This window comes from Agrilus planipennis, unplaced genomic scaffold (genome assembly GCF_000699045.2).
Source record: "Agrilus planipennis isolate EAB-ADULT unplaced genomic scaffold, Apla_2.0 scaffold213, whole genome shotgun sequence".
Classification (NCBI taxonomy): Eukaryota; Metazoa; Arthropoda; class Insecta; order Coleoptera; family Buprestidae; genus Agrilus; species Agrilus planipennis.
This window is the reverse complement of record NW_020439124.1, coordinates 154,880-177,012: the sequence shown is the minus strand read 5'-3', so window position 1 is coordinate 177,012 and position 22,133 is coordinate 154,880. Positions and strand designations below refer to the sequence as shown.

The window sequence follows — 22,133 nt, the reverse complement described above, 5'->3', positions numbered from 1 at the left end:
ACATGCAATGTTAGTTGCGAAACGCAATAAAAAAAGTTTAATTAAAAAAACGTTGTTTTTTGTTTGTCCCGATTTACAAACCTAAATCTCGATTTGTTTTACCTTCTGTCCCGATTTAAAACAAATCGAACCTAGCAACACTAGTTGTGATGAAGTCGGAATTCAGATTTTTGATCAAATAAAAAAGTTATATTAAAGTTAATCTATGGGAAATCCCATGTTATACAAAAAGCGCGCGCTTTATACAAAAAAAATAGGAAATGAGTGAATATACAGATAGGAGACGAAAAATTAGAAGAAGTGGCTGTTTTTAGGTATCTAGGTAGTCACAATGGAAGATGCAGTAGGGATACAAAACAAGAAGATAGCAAAGGGTAGAGCCTTTGATAAAACGAAGTCACTCGCGAACGGTTAATTTAGAAATTCGAAAAAGATTGTTAAAGGTATACCTATGTTTGGAGCGCGGCGCTTTACGGGTGCGAAACATGGTTGGTTGGTTGGAGTGGCGGAAAAAAAAAAGGTTAGAAGCGTTCGAAATGTGGTGATACAGGCGAATGATAAGGATACCGTGGTATCGATAGAGAGGGGTAAAAATGAGGAGGCATTAGAAAGAGTAGAAGAATAGAGAGCGCTATGAAAATCTATAAGATATAGACGACATAGGTTGATAGGATACCTTCTCAGGCATGAAGGACTAGTCAGAAACATATTAAAAGCAGAAACAGATAGGTAGTTAAGGATGTGGGATGTTCTAGTTTTATTGAAATGCGAATATTTTCTCAGGATAAGAAAGTGGAGGTGCGTGTCCAACCAATTTTAAGACGGACGACCTTATGATGATAACTGAAGGTATTTGTTCGAAATTTCTTATACCATGTTACATGTAGTATTTTTGAAAATATGAAGCTACCCTTTGATGATTGTATGTAACAGACTATCCCTATGTTTGGACCTTAGCTCGCCACACGTGTATATGCATTAATAATGCTTATTACGGGTTTGCGAGGACAAAACAATATTTTAACCGTGACACACTTATAAAAAGTGTCTTGCATTTAATTATTATTTGGATACGTAAACAAATTAATATATCGATATACCTTAACGGACAATCGTCGGGTCATTTTGTTTAACAAAGCTTTTTTTAAAAAAAGAGACGATAATTTTCAGGAGAGATCATAGAGAGAAAATTAACCACAAAGTTTGAGTTTTGCAAAAAAGATATTAATATATATTAAAAAACTTTATCTCAAATCAGTTTGTTATCTCATCTATATATATATATCTAAATACCTAACTGCCTTTTTATATTTACGTATTTAAACACGGATAACATATAAATAAACGGGCAGATTATTATTAATTAAAATTGGTTTTAAACGCAATAACCATTTTCATGACGTCGAATTGCAATTAGTACTAATTTTAATTAAACTGCGACATACGTATTGCAGTTAAGATCATAGTTAATAGTCTGTCAACCTTTAAGGAGAATTATTACTACATGTGATATTTTCCACATTCCTAATTAAGCTGTATGTAATTAGGTACAGAGATATTTACGGGTTTTCACTAATTGTAAATAATTACTGAACTCAATTAGTTATAGATAAAATTACAGTACTCAGCCGCTCGTCAAAAAAAGTATTTTTTAAAGTTTTCTTTTAAAATTACTTTGATTAATTTTTTAATTAATTTTACCGAAAAATTCGGATATTATTTTTTCATTAGTTGAAAGCAATTTTCTGGAGACTGCTAGTAATTTGGTATTCGCGTTCAGAAGCCCCAATAGACTATCATACGTGAATATTATACAATTTCAACAATATTATTCGGTACAAGTCATATTTTATCAGTTTGTAACTACAACGTAGTCTGAGTCATGTAAGGTGCGAATCATTTTCTTTTCTAGGCCCAGAATCTACATTTTATGCATGAATTTTAAATTAATATCACATTTATTTTACTAGAAGCGTCCGATTAACGAATGATGTCATTACAATAGAGGTTTTTTTCGGCTCTTCTGGGTTTAAGATTTAGTCAGAACCAGACCTGGTAATCCTACAGGATATCCCGAATTAGCCTATTTATCAGTAATATTTGTTTAGAAGTCTGGCCCTTTCAGTAATAGAACGTTGTGTATTGTTCTAACTGCAAGGAAAATTTCTAATAATTATAATCAACACAGCAACAATTAAGTTATTTTCCAAGAGGTGACGACCCGTATTTTTACACCACAGTATCGTATGTTTAGGAGCTTCGGAAATTTTAAGTATCTAGGTACCTATTAAAGTAAATATGGTTTGAGAAGATTAACTATTACCGTTAAGAGTTTGTGATAAGTTTATCTCCTCGGAATTTCCGGTTTAATATGTACAGAAAAACAGTTTAATCAGGAGAAATAACCCGAATGTATGACAAAAAACAATTATTCTATAATTTATATGAGACACTCACTCAAACAAATATTGAATTGAAATATGTAGGTATGCGAAAGAAAAATACAAAGAAAGAAACTGTTTAACTCTTCATAAGAAATCGATTGTCTCCCAGAAATCAAATGTATTTAGCAAAAAAAGGACCGACAGACATACTATTGATCTTATAAGTAGTGTCCGACCGAAAGTTCGGTTTCGGTTTTCGATTCGGTCGAATTCCGGCAAAAAAACGAGTTTCGGTTTCGGCGGCAAACCTACCGAAACTACGACCGAAACCGAAACTGCGTTCGGAAGATCTCGCACTCTGCTCGGTCATGTTCGTCGCGTTAAATTCCATCCAAGCGAACAATAACAAAAGTAATTTTATGTTTAATATTATATAAAGAAAAAGCATGAATAATCTTCAAAAGAAAAATGAGTCTAGTCTACTATACTTACTCAAATAAACATCTCACCTATTTTAAGTATNTATTTTCTATATTTTTTTCAAAATTTTAGGTTCAGTAGTTTCGGAGATAGGGAGGGAATGGTCAATTTTCATCTAATTTTTTAAATAACTTTAAAATTACAAAAAATATATATTTGAGATCCTTACAACAAGCCCTTTCATTTGATATGTCACACGGTACAGTTTGCAAAACTTCTTTTTAATTTTCTATTGGTCCCCCAAAATGACTCCCATGTTCAAAACTATTTTCTATATTTTTTTCAAAATTTTAGGTTCAGTAGTTTCGGAGATAGGGAGGGAATGGTCAATTTTCATCTAATTTTTTAAATAACTTTAAAATTACAAAAAATATATATTTGAGATCCTTACAACAAGCCCTTTCATTTGATATGTCACACGGTACAGTTTGCAAAACTTCTTTTTAATTTTCTATTGGTCCCCCAAAATGACTCCCATGTTCAAAACTATTTTCTATATTTTTTTCAAAATTTTAGGTTCAGTAGTTTCGGAGATAGGGAGGGAATGGTCAATTTTCATCTAATTTTTTAAATAACTTTAAAATTACAAAAAATATATATTTGAAAGCCTTACAACAAGCCCTTTCATTTGATATGTCACACGGTACAGTTTGCAAAACTTTCTTTTAGTTTTCTATTGACTCCCAAAAAATGACTCCCATGTTCAAAATTAATGTATTTACGTTATCAACATAATCGACTAACTATATTCGGAGCAAATTGATTATGATAGACGAACATGCAGACACACGAGTGATCCTATTAGGGTTCCGTTTGGACGTACGGAACCTTAAAAACGAAACTATATTTCTTTTCATAACAAATCGATTACATTTCAAAAATTAAATGGTGGGGATAGTGCAAACAGATGGTTTATTGATCAACGAAGTAATTTTATTGTCAATGGCGAAATAATCAATAAGGAAAAAGAAAAACAAATTCATTCACAAATATGTGAAGGCGATAAACAACTTAAGGTCAGTGACGGATAGCTACACAGCTTTAAAAAACGAATTGGAATTAGGCAGGTTGTGTTAACGTGTAGATACAGTGCTTTATATTAGCGCCAACATTTTTTTTTTTTTCGGTTGACACTACTGTAATTTATTAGTGCCCAGTCTTCAAACATTGACCCTTGGAAGATGGTGTTTGGCGGAAACATTTTTTCAATTCACGTAAAAGAAATTTTTCACAATTCTAGCACTAATAAAGGAGTGAGTCTACATGATACAAAAGATGGACTTCCCCATCGAATGAAGTATCAAAACAGCTTTATAGCGTTTGTAAAAAACTTGTTTCAAAAAGGCATCAATACTATTTAGGCATGTACTCACGCGTATCTAGCAGAACCAATTTCGGATACTGATAAAATGTATCCAGACATCAGATACTATTGATGCCCTTCAAGAAATTCAAACAGAATTGGCTCAAGAAAGCTTTATTTTGTCAAAAATATATAGCTCGCTCGCACTACACGAGTTATTAATTAATTAATGTTGGAAAAAGTGGACCCAGGAGGCAACCTAAGTGATTGTTTAAAAGCAGAGACGTTGTGTACTAACTAGCAGATGCTAGGAAGAATGTTAGGAACAGTACCATAGCCGATACAGAAGTAACTGATCGAAAATTAGTATCCGAAGAAACTGATGAGAACATGGTGAGAATTTGTACGGAACTAGCAACAAACGTTGATGAAGATCCTACTAGAGATGATGTTGATAATTGGAAGTAGCTACAAATGACAAAGCCGAAGAACTGAAACGTTGATCTGACCAAAGTGAGTAGTGAGCTAAAGAGCTATTGGACTCTGTCCGCGACGACTCGAAGTTGCTCCAGAGGGTCATAACTGCTGATGAATCATGGGTTTATGATTATGACGTGAAAATCAAAGCTCAATCATCCCAATGGAAGCAGCTGCACGAGCCAAGACAGAAAAGAGCGCGTCAAGTTAGGTCGAACGTAAAGGTTTTGCTTACAGTTTTCTTCGATTGCAGGGGCGTGGTACATCATGAGTTCTTGCCACAGGGTAGAAAGGTCAATAAGGAATATTACCTGCAATTTACGCGAAGCAATCCACTAGAAACGCCCGGATTTGTGGAAGAACAAAGATTAGCTTTTACAACATGATATCGTCCCTGCTTACACATCGTTGCTTGTGTGCGAATTTTTGGCCAAAAACAACACCAATATTGCCAAAACCACCGTATTCTCCAGATCTGCCCCCTGTGACTTTTTATTGTTCCCGAAACTAAAAAGACCCATGAAAAGACAACGCTGCGCTACGATTGAGGAGATAAAAACGGCATCGAAGAAGGAGCTGAACAATTTTTTTTAAGTGCTTCGAGGATTAGAAAAAACGTTGGCACATGTGTATAATATCTGATAGGGATTACTTTGAAGGGAACGAAATAGATATTCATGAATAAATAAATAGTTTTTGAAAAAACACAAAATCTGCGATACATTTTGAACAAACATTGAACATGCTGAACAGCAACCGGAGGCTACTTTAACAGATGCTATTTTGTAATTTTATTTTGAATAATTTGATAGAAATCGCGCTACAACCGATTTTTGATTTTGATTATCCAAAACAGGTTTGGTACTCTTTGCCAAAATAATTGAACATGCTGAACAGCAACCGGAGGCTACTTTAACAGATGCTATTTTGTAATTTTATTTTGAATAATTTGACAGAAATCGCGCTACAACCGATTTTTGATTTTGATTATCCAAAACAGGTTTGGTACTCTTTGCCAAAATAATTTCGTACATATGTACCTACTGCTATTTCACAATAACTAACATTGTAGTTTTTCGACTGGCGACGCTTTGACGTACATGCAGAGAAAATACGTATAACGATTAAAAATAACAATGTCAATATTGTTTTAAAAACCGAAAAATCTTTAACATTTACGAAAGACAATAATTTAGCTGTTAAAATTTATAATGCGAATGCTAACTGTACTCTTTCTTTTTTATTACAGGCAATTACATACAATGCCAACCAAGGTTGGTTTTTTTGTTCGATTCGTTACATAACACCGAATAATAAATAATTAATAGAAGTGATCTAAAAAAACAGACAAAAGCGAGTTTCTCACACAGAATATTAATTGACCCGACTACAAACCATTTATATTTTTCGTAAAAATTTTAATTACTTGCTATAATTAAAAATGCTGTGATGCCCAATAGATATACAAATTACTTCCAAAACTTAAACACCATTTTTCTCCCTAATTAAATTATTTAAAACAGTAATTTTCTCTTTCAAAAAATAAATGAAATAAAAAATTTCCGAGAAAAATAAAACAAAAATTGTCAATTTTTGTAACTAATCATCTTCAAGGATAATAAACATATAATATGTACCTACATATGTATATTAATTGATCTATCATCCCACACACTGTTGCACATGCAATTTGGGGCACATTTTGAGAAAACTGATTGCGGAAACAAAAGTAATTAATTGCTATTTAGAAAATCGAAAATCTTCGAAAGAAAAACGTGATAGGACACGTGCATAAAACGACAATATTACCGACCCCGAGAGTACAAAATCCTTCGCCGAGAGGCTTCGGGGTCAAGCCGTTGCCGTTGGTTGTTACGCGGTGGTGTCGTGAACCCGCCAGTATTTTCTCGTGTGATCAAAGTTTATAGGAACGATTATATTAATCCGACCTTTTATAACATAAAATTTATCATTTGGATTGAACCGTAACCGTTAACTGCCGCGACGCGGCGTAATGACGAGTCCAAACAACAACAAATAATAAACATTGTAAGTACAACAATAATACAGAAGCGTCAAAATAATAACAAATGTGAAATGGGGATGTCACAGAAATGCACAAGATGTACAAATAATAATCAGAAAATGAAGACAAAAATGAGAAAAGGTACAATTTTTATTTGATACTATTTTGGCAATAGCTTACAAGTCGTTACGAGAACGTATTACTGTAGCATATTTTTTGCACTTGACGCATAGCACTTATTTCGAGTTTCATAGCATTTACCTTTTGGTACATAACACTTAACACAATCCAATCAGGGAAACCCACCCCATTATATTACTGTAACCCATCCTTAGCACTTCTTGTCTAATACTTATCCGTGGTGCATAGCATTTACCTCTTGGTAAATAACACTTAACACAATCCAATCAGGGAAACCCACCCCATTATATTACTGTAACCCATCCTTAGCACTTTGTGCATAGCACTTATCCCTGGTACATAGCATTTATCTCTTGCTACATAACACTTAACACAATCCAATTAGAGAAACTCGCCCCAATACATTATCGTGACCCAACCTTAGAACTTTGTGCCTAACACTTATCCCTGGTATATAGCACTTACCACTTGGTATATAACACTTAGCACATTCCAATCAGGGAAAACCGTTCCACTATACATATCGCTACAACCTAACTTAAGCACTTTGTACTTAGCACTTATCCCTGTTGCATAGCATTAACACCTTTATCAGCTAGAGAATCCCAACATACTATACATATTACTGTAACTTATCCTTAGCACTTTCGGCATAGCACTTATCCTTGGTGAATAACACATAACACATTCCAATCAGGGAAACTTATCCCGCTGTATTACTGTAATCTACCCTCAGCACTTTGTGCATAGCACTTATCCCTAGTGTATAGCACGTAACACATGTGTCAATCAGACAGACCCATCCCACTACATACACGTATATTTTTGTAATCTATTCTGAGCACTTTGTACACGGCATTTATCCCTGGTGCATAACATTAACCCCTTTGTGCGGAGCGCTTAACACAAGCCAATAAGCAACAGGGATAAGTGCTATGCATGAATGGATAAAGTGGATTTCTTGATTGACATACCTACGTAAAGTGCTGTACACCACAGATAAATGCTATACATCAAGGGCTCATCTACGTTAGGTTGTAGTATGAGAGGTAGTCTTGTTTGACTTTTTTTAATAACTTCTAATATCAGACAGGTATCTACCGATGAATTATTTATTTTTAATTTATATAACGACATTATTATTATATGTACTATTTGTATGCATAACTTCAAAACCAACGAGCCATTCACCCCTTTTATTTTATTTCCTCGTTCTAATTTAAAAAAATAAAATACATTTATTCAATTCTCAGAAGATACTTATCGCATAGTAAGTGACAAAGAACTATCATCTAAAAATTTCCTTTCGTCAATAATGTACAGAAAATGAACATGTAAATACATATATCGTAAAACATTAATTTCATTGATTATCCAGAACAGACTCCAATTACTCCAATTACGTTAACTTTTCGTTATGATACGATAGCTAATTTATAACAGTTTACATGTCTCGATTAATAATGCATGTAATCATGTAAATTCTCAGAAAAAAAGATCAAGAAGGCTACTCTATTATTATGGAAGCATACGAACTGCTTTTTTGTTTATTTAATGTGTTCTAAATTTTTCCAAGAGTGTAATAATACATAAGTAGGTTTCTATGCATGTACACAAGTGCATGACATTAAAAATCATTTCAACTGTAATAAGTTGTGTGTATACTTATGAACTAGATATTTTCCTTAAACAGGGGCAGAAGTACATTTACATATGTCTCGTAGAAGACGTTAATAATATAATTACAACATGTTTGCATCTCATGACCTCACGAGTAAACATTTCGGATTAAAGATTATGCATAAATACGTACAGTGACGACATCACATCATTTCAACACACCTCCCAAATGAATGAACGAAATATTCGGCATTACACAATTGCACTTGCTTATAAAATCAAAAATTGAAGATCGTGGACTCACTGAGAGCTATAGAAGATTGAAGATTGATGATGACGAATCACTACATAGTATAAAACAAAGTCGCTTCCCGCTGTCTGTCCCTATGTATGCTTAGATCTTTAAAACTGCGCAACAGATTTTGATACGGTTTTTTTTAATAGACAGAGTGATTCGAGAGGAAGGTTTATATGTATAATACATGCATAATATAGTAGAGAAACACTGATAATTTTAGAGGTTTGTAATGTGTGTCGTAAATAAACACATTTTTTTTGCGCTTACATTGCAAACGCTGGCTGAACGCTACGAGATAGATCAATATAATGTACTACAGTATTGTACACCTAAGGTCTACAAAAAAAGTCCGCGATGGTATATCTCTTAGAGACAATGCACAATAACCATTTTTTATCCTTTACTTTTTATGAGAAATATTTACGAAGCGATTTTAAGCAATACAGCATTAATTCTTATCCAATTAAGTACTTTTAAACACAATGTGCATTTAATATAGATCAATATGGGATATGGCCCTTTAGAGCCTGTAATTTAAATGAATATTTTCGAAGATATTACAGATTTAAAATGCAGGGGCATAGCGGTTGCGGCGGTACCGGCCGGGGGACCGGTTTGTATTATCTATATTTAATATCAGCATTGCACCCGTGCGAAGCTGGGGCGGATCGCTAGTAATAGATAACAGAAACTTCGACGGTGAATGACGAAATCTAAGAAAACCTTGGATTTCTAATAAAACATCAATGACAACTCGCTACTTTAGCTCTAAAAAAAGGTTAGAAATGAGGCGTTATTGGTAAGAGTACAACAAAGGCGAAGTCAATAAGGTAAAGTAGAGATAGGATGGTAGGACATCTTTTGAGACGTAAAGGGCCAGTTGAAGTCATTAAAAACGGAAACAGAAGTAAAGTGGGCAAAGGATGACCTATGTTCTAATTTTTGGGAAATTCAAAGAATGACTCAGGATGGGAAGGTTTAGAGGTGCGTATTTAGCCAGTATTCATACTGACGGCCCTATGATGAGATAATACAATTTAGAATTAGCCATAAGAAAATTATATTTCAATCACTGACTAATAAACTATTAAAAAGACCATCTAAACCACAATTTTAGATCATCATCATAAGGTCGTCAGTCCTAAGACTGGTGGACACGGACTTCCATTCTATCTTGAATTAATCTTCGTATTTCCTTAAAACTAAAACAACCCACATCCTTAACTATTTGCGAACAATATTGTAATCTAGGTCTACCTGTATCCCCCTTAACTCCTGCTTCTGCATGTAATATCTCTCTGACTAGACCTTCATGCCTGAGAAGGTGTCCTACCAACCTATCTCGCCTATTTTTTATTGACTTCCACAGAGTCCTCTGTTCTCCTATTCATTCTCATACCTCTTCATTTCTAACTTTCTCTATCCACGGTATCCTCATCATTCGCCTATAACACCACATTTCGAACGCTTCCAACCTTTTCGTTCGCTCACCATCCATGTTTCGCACCCGTACAGCACCGCGGTACAAACATACACCTTTAACAGTCTTTTTCGAATTTCTAAATTAACCGTTCGCGAGCATGATTTCTTTTTATTGAAGGCGACTCGATTCTACGCTATCCTCTGCTTTATATCCCTATCGTCTCCTATCTTTATATTAGGTAAGACGACAGGATAATGAAAATTTGAATATTTTGGATTTATTTTTAAATGAAACCCTACGAAAATTCTTTTAATTTACTTTCGATGGTACATAACGTTCATTTTAAAACGTTGAAACCTCTATATTTACCTCTCACATTAAAGGGTAACTGTACTTCGTTTTTATTTGGCGAGTACCCACCTATACGTGCAAATAAATAATAATATGTGATTCACCCCTTTTATTTTTATTATTTTATTTTAAAATAAAATCGATAGGATGTAAATGGCATATCTTGTAAAACATTTTTTTAATAAAAATTTAAAAAATTAACGAGAAGCAGAAAACACTGGGTTTGTTTCCCTAAAGATTTAACGGTCTGAAATATTGCTTCGGTCATTCTCAAGAACCCACTGTTTTCATTCTCTTATTAATTTTTTTAAATTTTTATTATTTTATTTACCACATTCTCCAATGTTTCCAATTGGTTTTGAGTTAGAGAAATAATGCATTTCTTATGTACCATTACATTTTAAATTAGTAACAAGAACATGGACTATCACTTTTACATCAGTTATAGGTAATAAGTAAAATAACAACGTATTTCTTTAACCGTTAAGGTAGCAGATGTGAAAAAGTTTAAACAATCGATTAACTCGCCTATTGCAATAATTTAACTACAAATCCACGGAATTGTTTAACAATTCGAAATTATCCGTAAATAGAATGTGTAAAAGCAAGAACACGTTTACTAGTATCTCAACATTATAAGTGCCGTATTACTAGAGCTGTACGTGCCTAGTAAATATATGTGTATCAGCTTTTAAACGTAATGTTTTTTTTTTACAATTTCATTTCTTATTTTTCATGCTACATTACCCTCCTTTCTCACACTTCCTTCATTATCCTAAAAAACGACCTCCTATTCCTTAAAAATTTATTCAGCGACTTAACCTACCCTTTCCTCATTCATCAATTCAGATTATGGCATTCTTCCCAAGTTCTACTATCCCCGCATCCTCCTAACACGTGTTTCAGATATTTCACCTCCCTGTCACACATCCTACGTCTGTTCCCCTCCTTCTTCCAATATTTACATCCCCTACACTCATTCACTGATCTAAATTTTTCTTTCTAACACGTTTATATCCCTCCCTTCTAGTAAATACCTTAGCAATCAATCCCCTTGCTAGTTCTCCACAAAATTCCTATCAACTCCACCCCTATATTGATTCCTCTCCAAAACCACTCCCTCATCTGCTCCTGAATAATTTTTAAACTCTTCAATGCCCTCTTCCCCCTTCATTCATATCTACTTTTCATCCCTATTTCCAATACCTTCTTTCTCCATTTTTCCCTCCTGATATCCCCTTCTTCGAGCCTCCCCTGTCTCGTCTCATATTTTACCACCCTTTTTATCGCTTCTTCCTAAACTGTACATGCCAAGTAAATAAGTTAAAGTTATCCCTCCCTTCTACTAAATATCTTAGTAATCAATCCCCTTGCTAGTCTCTCCACAAAATCCTCCTCAACCCCACCACCTATCTTGACTCCTCTATTTTTTTTAGATTCTCTCCCTCTCCTCTCCTGATATCCCCTTCTTCGAGCCCCCTCAGTCTCTTCTCATATTTTACAACCTTTTTCATCGCTTTTATTCGCTGCCAAGTAAATAAGTTAAAAAGCAATTAAGTCATTAATGATGGACATATTTTCTAGATCTTTTAATTTTAATCAAAGAAATAAAGATTCAATGCGACCACAGGGGGTTGGTGTATTGTATTAGTACTGGAGGGATATTTATGTATTTTTGCGACCTAATAAACAAAATTTATCAATACAAAAATTTAGTGTAGATATCTACACCACCCCACACCCTCATGCGCTTGCGCAAAATCACCTTTTATTGGTAGTCTCGCCCTGTACCTATTGAGTAGAGACCAAATGAATTTTTTATATTACTGAACCGGACCACACGAAGCAGTTATGGACACCGCTCCACTCCCCTATACATCCCATTTGCTAGCATAAAGCCGAGAACTTAAAAGGTTATAGACAACTTTGATAAAGGGTCATACAATTGAATTTTCAAAAAATTGGCAAGTGAACATTTGTAAAATACCCCCATTATAGCGAGCTGCAATACCATTGGCTATGGCCACTTAATAGGCTGCCAGAAACCTCTGAAAGTTGTTAGAAATTACATTAAGGGGTTATAATACGTTTTTATGGTCTAAACTATTAGGATAATTGTAAAAAAACACTACATGACCGTAAATAGCGACAAGCTGATAAATATTCAAAGTTGAAAGCCTCGTAAAGCCAAATATTTTTTTCTTTTCGATCATAAATAAATCAGAGACATATGTGCATGCCAAATATGGTAGTGGATTCCTCTAATAACATGCCAAGCAACCACCGCTGGTTGAAGAAGTTTTTGACCTTGGCAAAACTGAAGATAAACCGGTTGAAGAATTAACAGGATATGTGAATTCTTCATGACATGTATGGCGTGTAAACGACGATATACGTTAAACCAGACGAAAAAGATCGATAGTAATTGTCAGACGGCGCCTATAAGGAATTTTTTGAAGTAAGTACTTAAGTTACCTGCTTCTCATACTAACCAAACAGCTTGCGAATAATTTTTTGATATCCTTTTTTCTGATTCCGAGACTCCGCTTTTTAAATTTTTTTGCTGACATTTGAATCAGGCATATACATTAACTGAGTAAATTCAGATAGGTGGTACCAAATTAGCAGAAGAAGAATTTTTAATTTCGTGCAACTGATAAAAGTTACACATTTAACAGGAACATTGTAGATATTTGAAGTACCGGTTTCATAAATTTTAAAATACTTTATCGTTTAGAATTAACCAATGGAAATACAGCAAAAGTTCCTTATTCACGGTTTCATTATTCGCGGGTGAAAAAATTGCAACCCTCTATTCGCGGCTAAAAATTTAATTATTCGCCGTTGCAATCGGTAAACAGAAAAGGATTCGGTGTCATTTATTAAGGGGATTGACCACAATAGATCGCTCATGCCTAGTGTAAATTTTTCCGGAAACATGGGTTTCTATTCTAAACATTGTGATTTAACGCTGCGAGATAAATATTTCATTTTTTGTATGGTAGCAGACAAAGGTTCGCACTAATTCGGTACGTTTTTGGTTTTAAATAATATGGTCATTAAAAGTTTTTACAAGTGCTTAAAGTTGATGCTTCTTGTAGGGCACGTATTTTCAATAGAAATTAAAAAATTTAAAAATGGCCTTCGACAAGCCTTAGAACAAAGCTTTATCTATCTTACTACAAAATTTCAAACCTCTGTTCCAAATATTAAACTCATGATATCTAGAACCGATAAGCATGTTTTTAGTCTATGGCGCGTGTACTACTGAATCCCCTTAATTTGAGTATGTACAGTTGTTACGTGCCGAAGCGGTTTTTATAAAAAATCTAACCGAGTAGAAAAGGATTCGGTGTTATTTTTCAACGTATCGGCATATTTTACTCTTGCCGAAAGCTGATTATAACGATTAATTTTAATTGCGAATTTATCAATACATTGATTTTATTTTGTTACATATTGGTTTTATTTTGGAACCTTAGAACGTATCCCTTATGATTCCATACTAATTACCATTTCATATCCACGGTTTGTGTATTCGCGGCATATTTATGGAACGTATACCCCGCGAATAAAGAGCTTTTACTGTATATACTCATAACGTACCCTATTTCGCATATGCATTAAATTTTGTTGATTAATAATCCTTAAATGTAATGAGGTATTTATTATTTTCGAAATTTTAATTAATAAGCTTTTCTTGAGTAGAAATTCATCTTTTGTTTATTTTAAAAATTGTATCAGACAGTTATACAATAACTATACCATTTTGTGGAAGGGGGGGGGGCATGATCCCTTGTATGAGGATAGTAGGGATCAAGAGTAGGTGGTAACATACGAACAGGCAATACAGATGGAAAGATAATAGGTCCTTAATATCAACTATACCATTTAACCCTTTTTGTTGTTGCGGATAAAAAAAAACACCGAAGAGCATTTAAATTTAATTTTATTGGCTAGTTAAATGACGATTTCTCTTATAATATTTTCAATTGAACAACTCTTCAAAGAAGCACTTACAATTCAAACAATTAAGGGGAATTAACTTTGTATAATTACAATATACATATCACTGCATTAGTATTATTTTTATTATTATTATTATTATCAATAATATTATATGAGACAACTGACGAACCAATCGACCTTGAAACTGCGAAAAATTTGTAATGCAAAGGACCCACCACCATGCATTGCTTAGAAAATTTAGGTATAGATGATAATTTAATTAATAATAATATTTGTACCTTTGGTATATTGATTAATCCTAATTATATTCGTATGAACAGCCTGATATTAAATTATTATTACTTACTTAGAGGAAAAGCGTTTGCTAAAACAAAGGGGGAGAATTTGTTGCAAAAATACTGCTGCTTCAACGACAACGTATGTACCATTTTCACAATTACACAGGTACAATAAAAACGAGGACAATATTACAGTCCTTCGCTTTATTAAGTCCGACCCTGGCAACTCCAGTAACGCTATTATAAATACTTTTCAAGCAGCATACTTATTTAATCGCAGGTTAAAACAGAAAAACAATTTTGATTAACTACTGCTACTGTGAAATACAGCGCATTATTAATTTTAATACTACGTACAGGATTTGATCCCTTGATTTTATCACATTTTATTACCCCTGTATGTATTTTATCGAGATAATTTTGTGATAGTTAACGAAGCAATATACGTACAAGGTGGACTTCACACACTCGACCACCTGTGGTCACCATTAGAAGCGACCACACGCCGAGGACAGATGGATATCAAATGGTGGCCCATTTGGACCACATGCCCCAGCAGCCATTTGCTTTCCAGCGCAAACTGAACAACTGGACACCAGACATGTAATTTATTTGAAATACTTGCATTTAAAAAGCAAATACAAAATTAAAAATACCTATTTTTGTCTTGCATACAAATACTTTTTTGAGAAAAGCATTTTGTATTTAATTTTTCCAAACGTATTTTCCATTTGTGAAATGCAAAATACATTTTTGGCGTTAAAATTTTTGCTAGTATCACCGATCAAACATTATTTAAATGATGAATAAAAGATGCTCACATTAGCCATTGAAGGTATTAAAAGCTTAAAAATGGAACAAAGAGACATTCCATGAATGCCCTCTAGTTTTTTAAATAAAGAGAGCGCTAAAAATTCTAAACTCCTTTGAAATGGATAATCTAAAATTTTGGATCGATATTGTTTTCCGGATTCAATGTCATAGTCCATGGAATTTTGAAGTTCCAAATTGATATCAGCACCTGCCAAATCACTACTTATCGTACTTTTAGCAAAGAACTACGAAATTCTATGAATTACGACATAACAGCCCGCAAAACAATATCGAATTGATATACTGGATACAACGTACTATCCTCAGCGTGTGGCCACATCTAGTGGCGACTACAAGCAGTCGACTGTACGAGAGGCCTAATTATTGAATAAGCATGTGGAACTTTTACTACTTTTTTTAACTATAGAGTTATTGTTATTATTATTAATCCAAAACAAATATTATTTTTGGATTTTCGTTTTTGAAAACAGTACCTACATATTTTAGAATTGTTTTATATTTAATGTTTATATTTATTTTTCTTTGCAAACTTTAACTTTTGAGAGTTATGTATGTTACTAATTTATACAGGAACAATCCAACAATATAATTATTTTTCTGCATAAAAGTTATATTATAGTTAGAAACGTATAAAGAATTTTTTAATTCATCGGTAACAGTTAAACAGATGTAAACTCTCTGCTTTCGCAACTTTTAATTAACAATTTATTTTTAACGACGTATGTTTATCAACAAGTCAATTGATTACGATCAATTAAAATCGCGTATTGTTTAAACAGCATGTTTGCAACTTACAACCCCTTTAAGTTTGAAATAAACAATTGCGCAAAACGAAAAAGTACATTCGCAGAAAAATATAAATCAGATCTTCCTTATCTTATGATATGGGAACATTTGAGGCAGGAATCTGAAAAACGTTAGTACAAATAACAAAAATCTTGAAAAAAAAATCTTTAATTCCGGTAAAAAAAAAATAGAAAAATACAAAACCAGCTTGTACTATTTTATAAAAATGAATAATGACAAATGTTGTAAAAACGTGTAAAGCTATATGTATAGTGAGGTAATAATAAATTCTAAAAGGAATTCGTTCGAGTGAACTTTTTTTTTTTTTGAACGGTAAGTTACTATTATTTTCAAAAAATAAATATGTAACTAATAATGCACAAAACTTATTTTAAAGACATAAGTACTGGTGCGCAATATCGGCTATAGCGACATTAGCTACAAGCGAATGTATAAAATTCTTCACAAATCTGAACAGCAAAGGTGGTAAATTTATGCTAGAGAAGATGAAACTTTACTATTCGGACCACGAGATGGTACCAGTATCAACTTCACCGATCCTGTGGTACTCTTAAGCCTCGTAAAATTTTACTTTGCTAAAACGGAAAATTGAACAAACTGAAAATCAATTACTATGCTAATGGATAATAACGGCACTTCTCATTTAAATTCTTCACTGACTATTACTGCAAAAACAACCGGTGCATGTTTAACGGCAAACAAATTGAATCTTAAACAACAATAAAGCACACCTTGAAACTTTATAATTATCTAAATAGCGTGAACAAAAAAAGAAAAAAATTAAAAGGTTGTTTAAAACATTAAGATTTTGAAAAAATTAAACTTACTAACACGCTACACGTTAAAATGTAATCAGTAAAATTGTTTTAAAACAGTGAATCATAAAATCTGAAAATTCAAATGTTACTGTTTAAAATTCAGTGTATTTGCTCATTATTTTAATGGCAAATAAATAATTAACTTTATAATAATAAGCTAAAACTAATGTGAAAATGATCTCTTACACGTATTTTAAATTTTAATCGACAATTATCTCACCCTTAATTTAGAAAAATTAAAGCGATTAAAACTCAGTGGAAATTTTTAACCATGTTTTTACACTACGTAATTAAAATTAGAAAACACGAACGAGTAAATAATGGAGTCCATTTCCCGTATAGTGACCTATGACGTTTTCGTATTAATTTCTTCCAAGTCATTATTTACTTACTTTTTACCATCTTGCAATTATACATGTAGATCAGAAATAATGTTTTGTTATATTAAGCATTTCTTTTATTTATAATACACATCAATTTTAATTGCAAGATTTGAGGAAAATAATCTCGAAAAATTTCCTTGAAAAATACTTTAAATGTGCTGTTTATCAAATTAATTAATAATTTAGCAACAAGTGCAGATACAGATACAATTAAAAATTTACCACTGAATTTCTGATGTGTTAAAACTGTTTGAAAATACACTGTGTTCAATTTAAACGACAAGCCAATAATTTCATTAAATATAAATTTCAAAAAGATTAAATATTCATTGATTAAACTTTCAAATGCAAACTTAAAAATGGATTAATAGTATAATTTAAAAGATTTATTTTTATTGTTGAGTATTTTTACCACAGTCTTGCCATTTGTTTTACAAAAGTTACATTAGGTCGGTCGTATACGTACAGACAATTTTGTCTTCGACATGTTTTAAACCTTTCAAACATATGTATCAAAAAATGATGTAAACAAAAACGCTTCCGCACACATTGGTTTCTCGTCAATGTTTACAAAGAAAAAGAAAAACAACTAAACGAAAATATTGAGTACACTTGTCGATTACAGTAACTTTCCGTAGTTATTATCGTATAAAGTATTGTATTTTTCCACTACCCAGTTGCTCAAGTTTTATATCAAATGCAGGATCAAGCGATCAAAGACAAATGCCCCATTATATTAGAGTGTTTCATATGCTGCATCATGTACTTAAATATGTTTGCTTGGTGTGCGACAAGTCGAAATTATGTCGTCGACTGTCGGAAACAAATGTCGTATAAGTGTGAGACCGCCTTTAAATACAACTTAAACTGAACACAGTATTCTACTTCTCGTCCCTATTCCGGTTCTATTTTAATGAAAAAACAAATGTCTAATATCTAGCGAGAAAAAGAAGTGCAATGTAAAGAAAATATTCAATTTAACAAAAGGAAAACTGCGAGCAAAAAAACACCGTACCTGGTACTGGTGTTCGCTGTCTATGAACCCTACAACTGCCACAATTTGATATTGTTTCGCCTTCATGGCAGATTCGCTTTTTCGAAGGACACGAAGGGCTGACGAACCAGTAGTAGTGTCACCAATTTGGGCCATTTGCTGAGGAGAATGACTAGGGTCTAACACTAAAAGAACCAAACTACCATCCCGATGAACTTCAATACCCATTATAGTTCGACTATGCCCTTTAGGAATGATGTACATAAAATGAGTCCTTGCTTATCAGTTGCATACCTTTTTCTACACTAATTCACTAGTAAGCCACTGCGTAAAATATGCAAGCACGAAAAACGTAAAAAGGGAAGCAGGAGATTGGATGACAATGAAAGTAAGTACAATGTGAAGCAACAAATTGAAGAGAAGACTTTTAACTTCGAAAGCACCTTTATTAGAGAAGGAAAACATCTAAAGCTTAATATAAATGAAAGAAGAACCAAAAACATTCAAACTACAAAGAAAATATACCAAACCAACTATATACGGATGTACTATTTTTTTAAAACACCTTAATCGTGCAAAAAAAATCACCTATATCGAATAACTCGACGCATTCAAATAATATTTTTGATTTTCTGATGTTATTGTGTATTTTAATATATTCAAATATCTGATAAATTTAAATTTGTTAAAAAAAAGTTCAAAAATGTATCAAAATATATGAAAATTATAGTTTTTTCATTCAAAGAATTCCCAATTCGATTATACATTCGTCTCTTCCTTTTTCAATACAAAATGTTACCCAATAACGTTAATTTTTGTTATATGGAAGAGAATAGTCATTATCAAATGTCTAAAACAACATTTAAAGCCAATTTTCACCAATGGGAACGCTTTTAGCTATTACTGCTTTAACAAGCAAAACATTTATATATTTCCAAAAACATTAAACTGAAAAAAGCATGCAGTCCTACCTTGATGTTGTAGATACAAAGGAGCGACAAATTCTCCCCCTACGCTGTTCTCAAAATATCGCAGCACCCATCGGAACAATTCAGGGTGAGTCCCTCCTGGCCCAGTTGGTCTGTGAAAGTCCACTAACTGGCAACGTATTTTTAAAAACGATAACAAAGTGACCACTTCTGTAGCACCGATCCACTTCCTGGTGTTAACCAATCGACTACCCAGTTGCTCTGAACCCTGCAAAATAAAAAAAGAACAAAATAACCACAATCTTAATTTGGTTCAACCTCATAAATTTTGTTCGCATTAAAGTAATACCTATATATTATAATAAAAAATAAGAAGAGATTTGTGCCTCTTGCTTACCTGTACATCAAAACCATTGGCCCAAGCTTGTTCGATAAGATTTTGCAATCTAGATATACTGGGAACAGCAGATCTAGGGGGTTTCTGACCTTGCCACAGTTTGTAGAGTCTCTCATTATATCCTGTGTGCGTTAATAGACTTGATATCAACATCTGTGCATTCCTGTAGCCACAACCCCACCCCCTATCCCCATAAGAAGACGCATAGTGGTCTACACATGTACAAGTAAGAGTGCGTACGACATTTTGTGCGTTTGAACTTAATGCTCGGACTCTTGGAACCTGAAACAAGAAATTCTTTTTTATTCAGTAGAATGTAAAACACAAAATGAAAACTAAATAAGAATTTCACTCTATATATAGCTATTATTCATTTTCTTAACTTATAATTAACTTTTATATGATCCTGAGTTGCAGAATATTAAATATTAAATACAAACACATCTTACCATATTTCGCGTAATCGAACTGCCATCATCAATACCGTAACTTTCAGCAGCTTTTAAACCCAGAGTTCGTTCGTAATAATCGGCAACGCTCATCTCACCAGCATAAACTGCCCTTTGCATATTTGTCACAGACTGTTCCCTGAAATTTCCCTGATTGTCCATCCCATATTGCGCCCTTAACATCTCAAATTCCCTTTGCTCACGTTCTTTAATAGCAGCCCTATCTAACTGAATAGGAGAACCAGCTGGAAAGTGGGACTCCACATGTCTTACAGCTTCTTCACTCTTAAAAAAGATAAGAACACTTAAACTATTACTATAAAAAACAACAAACATTCCAAAGCATTTACAAATTTGATATTTAATTCCAAAAAAATCTTTAAACATTCTCTTGTTGAAAATTTACTAATTGTAATTTTTTCTTACATCACTGTCGTTGTTTAACGATATACCACAAACGGGACAGGTGGCTGTTGAAGGGCTTGCAGGGGACAAAATATCACGATGTTCAATGTTCACATGAAGCTCTAAATCAGGTGCAGAGTCATAAGTTTTAATGCACAAAGGACATGAAAATATTTCTCCTGTTAAATGACCAACTGACGGAGAAGTCACATCAAAATGTTGTCTTTAAATGAAAAAAAAAATAATTTCTCATTTATTGCATATGTATTTAATTCTTTTTTACACACCTGTTAATATGTTCCTCTAACTCTCCAGGACTTAAGCTTGTATACTGACACATAGGACATTGCAGGGTTGGGGCAGTACTCTTCAATTTAAGATTAAGACTGGAACGGAGTGGTGATCCCTCCCCATGGCTGGAATTATTTGGACTAGATTCCCCATTGCAGAAGGCAGCCTAAAAGATATATCTCCACTTCCAGTGAATTAAAAATTGTGAGAAATACCTTTGAGTTGTAATTCATGTTATTAATGTTAATATTTTGCTTTGAATTCTTGCCATTACTGGATAAATCTTGACTGTAATTAGATGGCAAACTCCAGTCTGTGAATCCATTACATTCACTAAAAAAATAAAGAACATGAATCAAACAACTTATTTTATACACAACAAAGATATTCAATTCATCCAACTTAACATCAATAATGAATGTCTTACCTGGGACTAGTGTCATCGATAAAACTAATGTTGTTTTCTGATTCAGGAGTTAAATAATCTAAATGTGCTTGATTCACATGTACTAATAATTTTGAAGGTTTTGTAGTTAACTGACAAAAAGGGCATGTACCTTTGCCTTCAACATGTTCTGTATTGGTGTGAGATCTCAGTTCTTCTTCTGTTAACCCTTCCAGACCGCAAATTTCACAGCTATAATTTACTTCAGGTACATTACTGGCCATTTTTCTCACTCACACATATGATAGGTTAGTTTGCGGTAATTATTGATCGAAAAACGACTAAACATTATAATACCGAAAAGTTAAATTAAAAAATCGGCTGATTATCTATGTTTATATTTAAACAATCTATAACTAATTTTAATTATTAAATTTTCTACTTTTACTACCGCAACCCGCATCACCCATCTGCAGAACAACTTATATAACTTTAATCATTATTAACTGTCAAAATTAAATACCAACAAAAATTTAAAGAGCTCATGTTTAAATGATTCTTTTCAAATAAAAACTGAAGTTTAAATATAACTTAATTAATCAGTTAACCCAGATTTACGTCCATTTCTACTAACTATGAAATGAACGCTTAGCAACCTTATTAATAAAAAGGTTTGTTAATTTGTCATAGA

General features: G+C 33.1%; 1 protein-coding gene across 4 annotated transcripts in view; it reads right to left on the bottom strand.

The window, feature by feature from the left end:
• Window positions 1-22,080, bottom strand: part of LOC108738848 (ubiquitin carboxyl-terminal hydrolase ZUFSP) — a 49,930-nt gene extending 27,850 nt beyond the window's left edge. Inside the window, exons 1-9 of one of the 4 annotated variants that reach the window (XM_025977753.1) lie at window positions 21,485-22,080; window positions 21,273-21,390; window positions 21,054-21,223; window positions 20,788-20,989; window positions 20,362-20,646; window positions 19,913-20,194; window positions 19,558-19,783; window positions 18,608-18,831; window positions 16,080-16,966 (exon numbers count right to left, since the gene is read on the bottom strand). In XM_025977753.1, the coding sequence (XP_025833538.1) occupies window positions 16,922-16,966; window positions 18,608-18,831; window positions 19,558-19,783; window positions 19,913-20,194; window positions 20,362-20,646; window positions 20,788-20,989; window positions 21,054-21,223; window positions 21,273-21,390; window positions 21,485-21,726 (1,794 nt within the window). In that variant the 5' untranslated portion in view covers window positions 21,727-22,080 and the 3' untranslated portion in view covers window positions 16,080-16,921. Of the gene's footprint in view, window positions 1-16,079; window positions 16,967-18,607; window positions 18,832-19,557; window positions 19,784-19,912; window positions 20,195-20,361; window positions 20,647-20,787; window positions 20,990-21,053; window positions 21,224-21,272; window positions 21,391-21,484 lie in introns of those variants that run through there. The other 3 variants (XM_025977755.1, XM_025977754.1, XR_003231751.1) reach the window with 3 other exon arrangements.
• Between the last annotated feature and the right edge of the window lie 53 nt (window positions 22,081-22,133).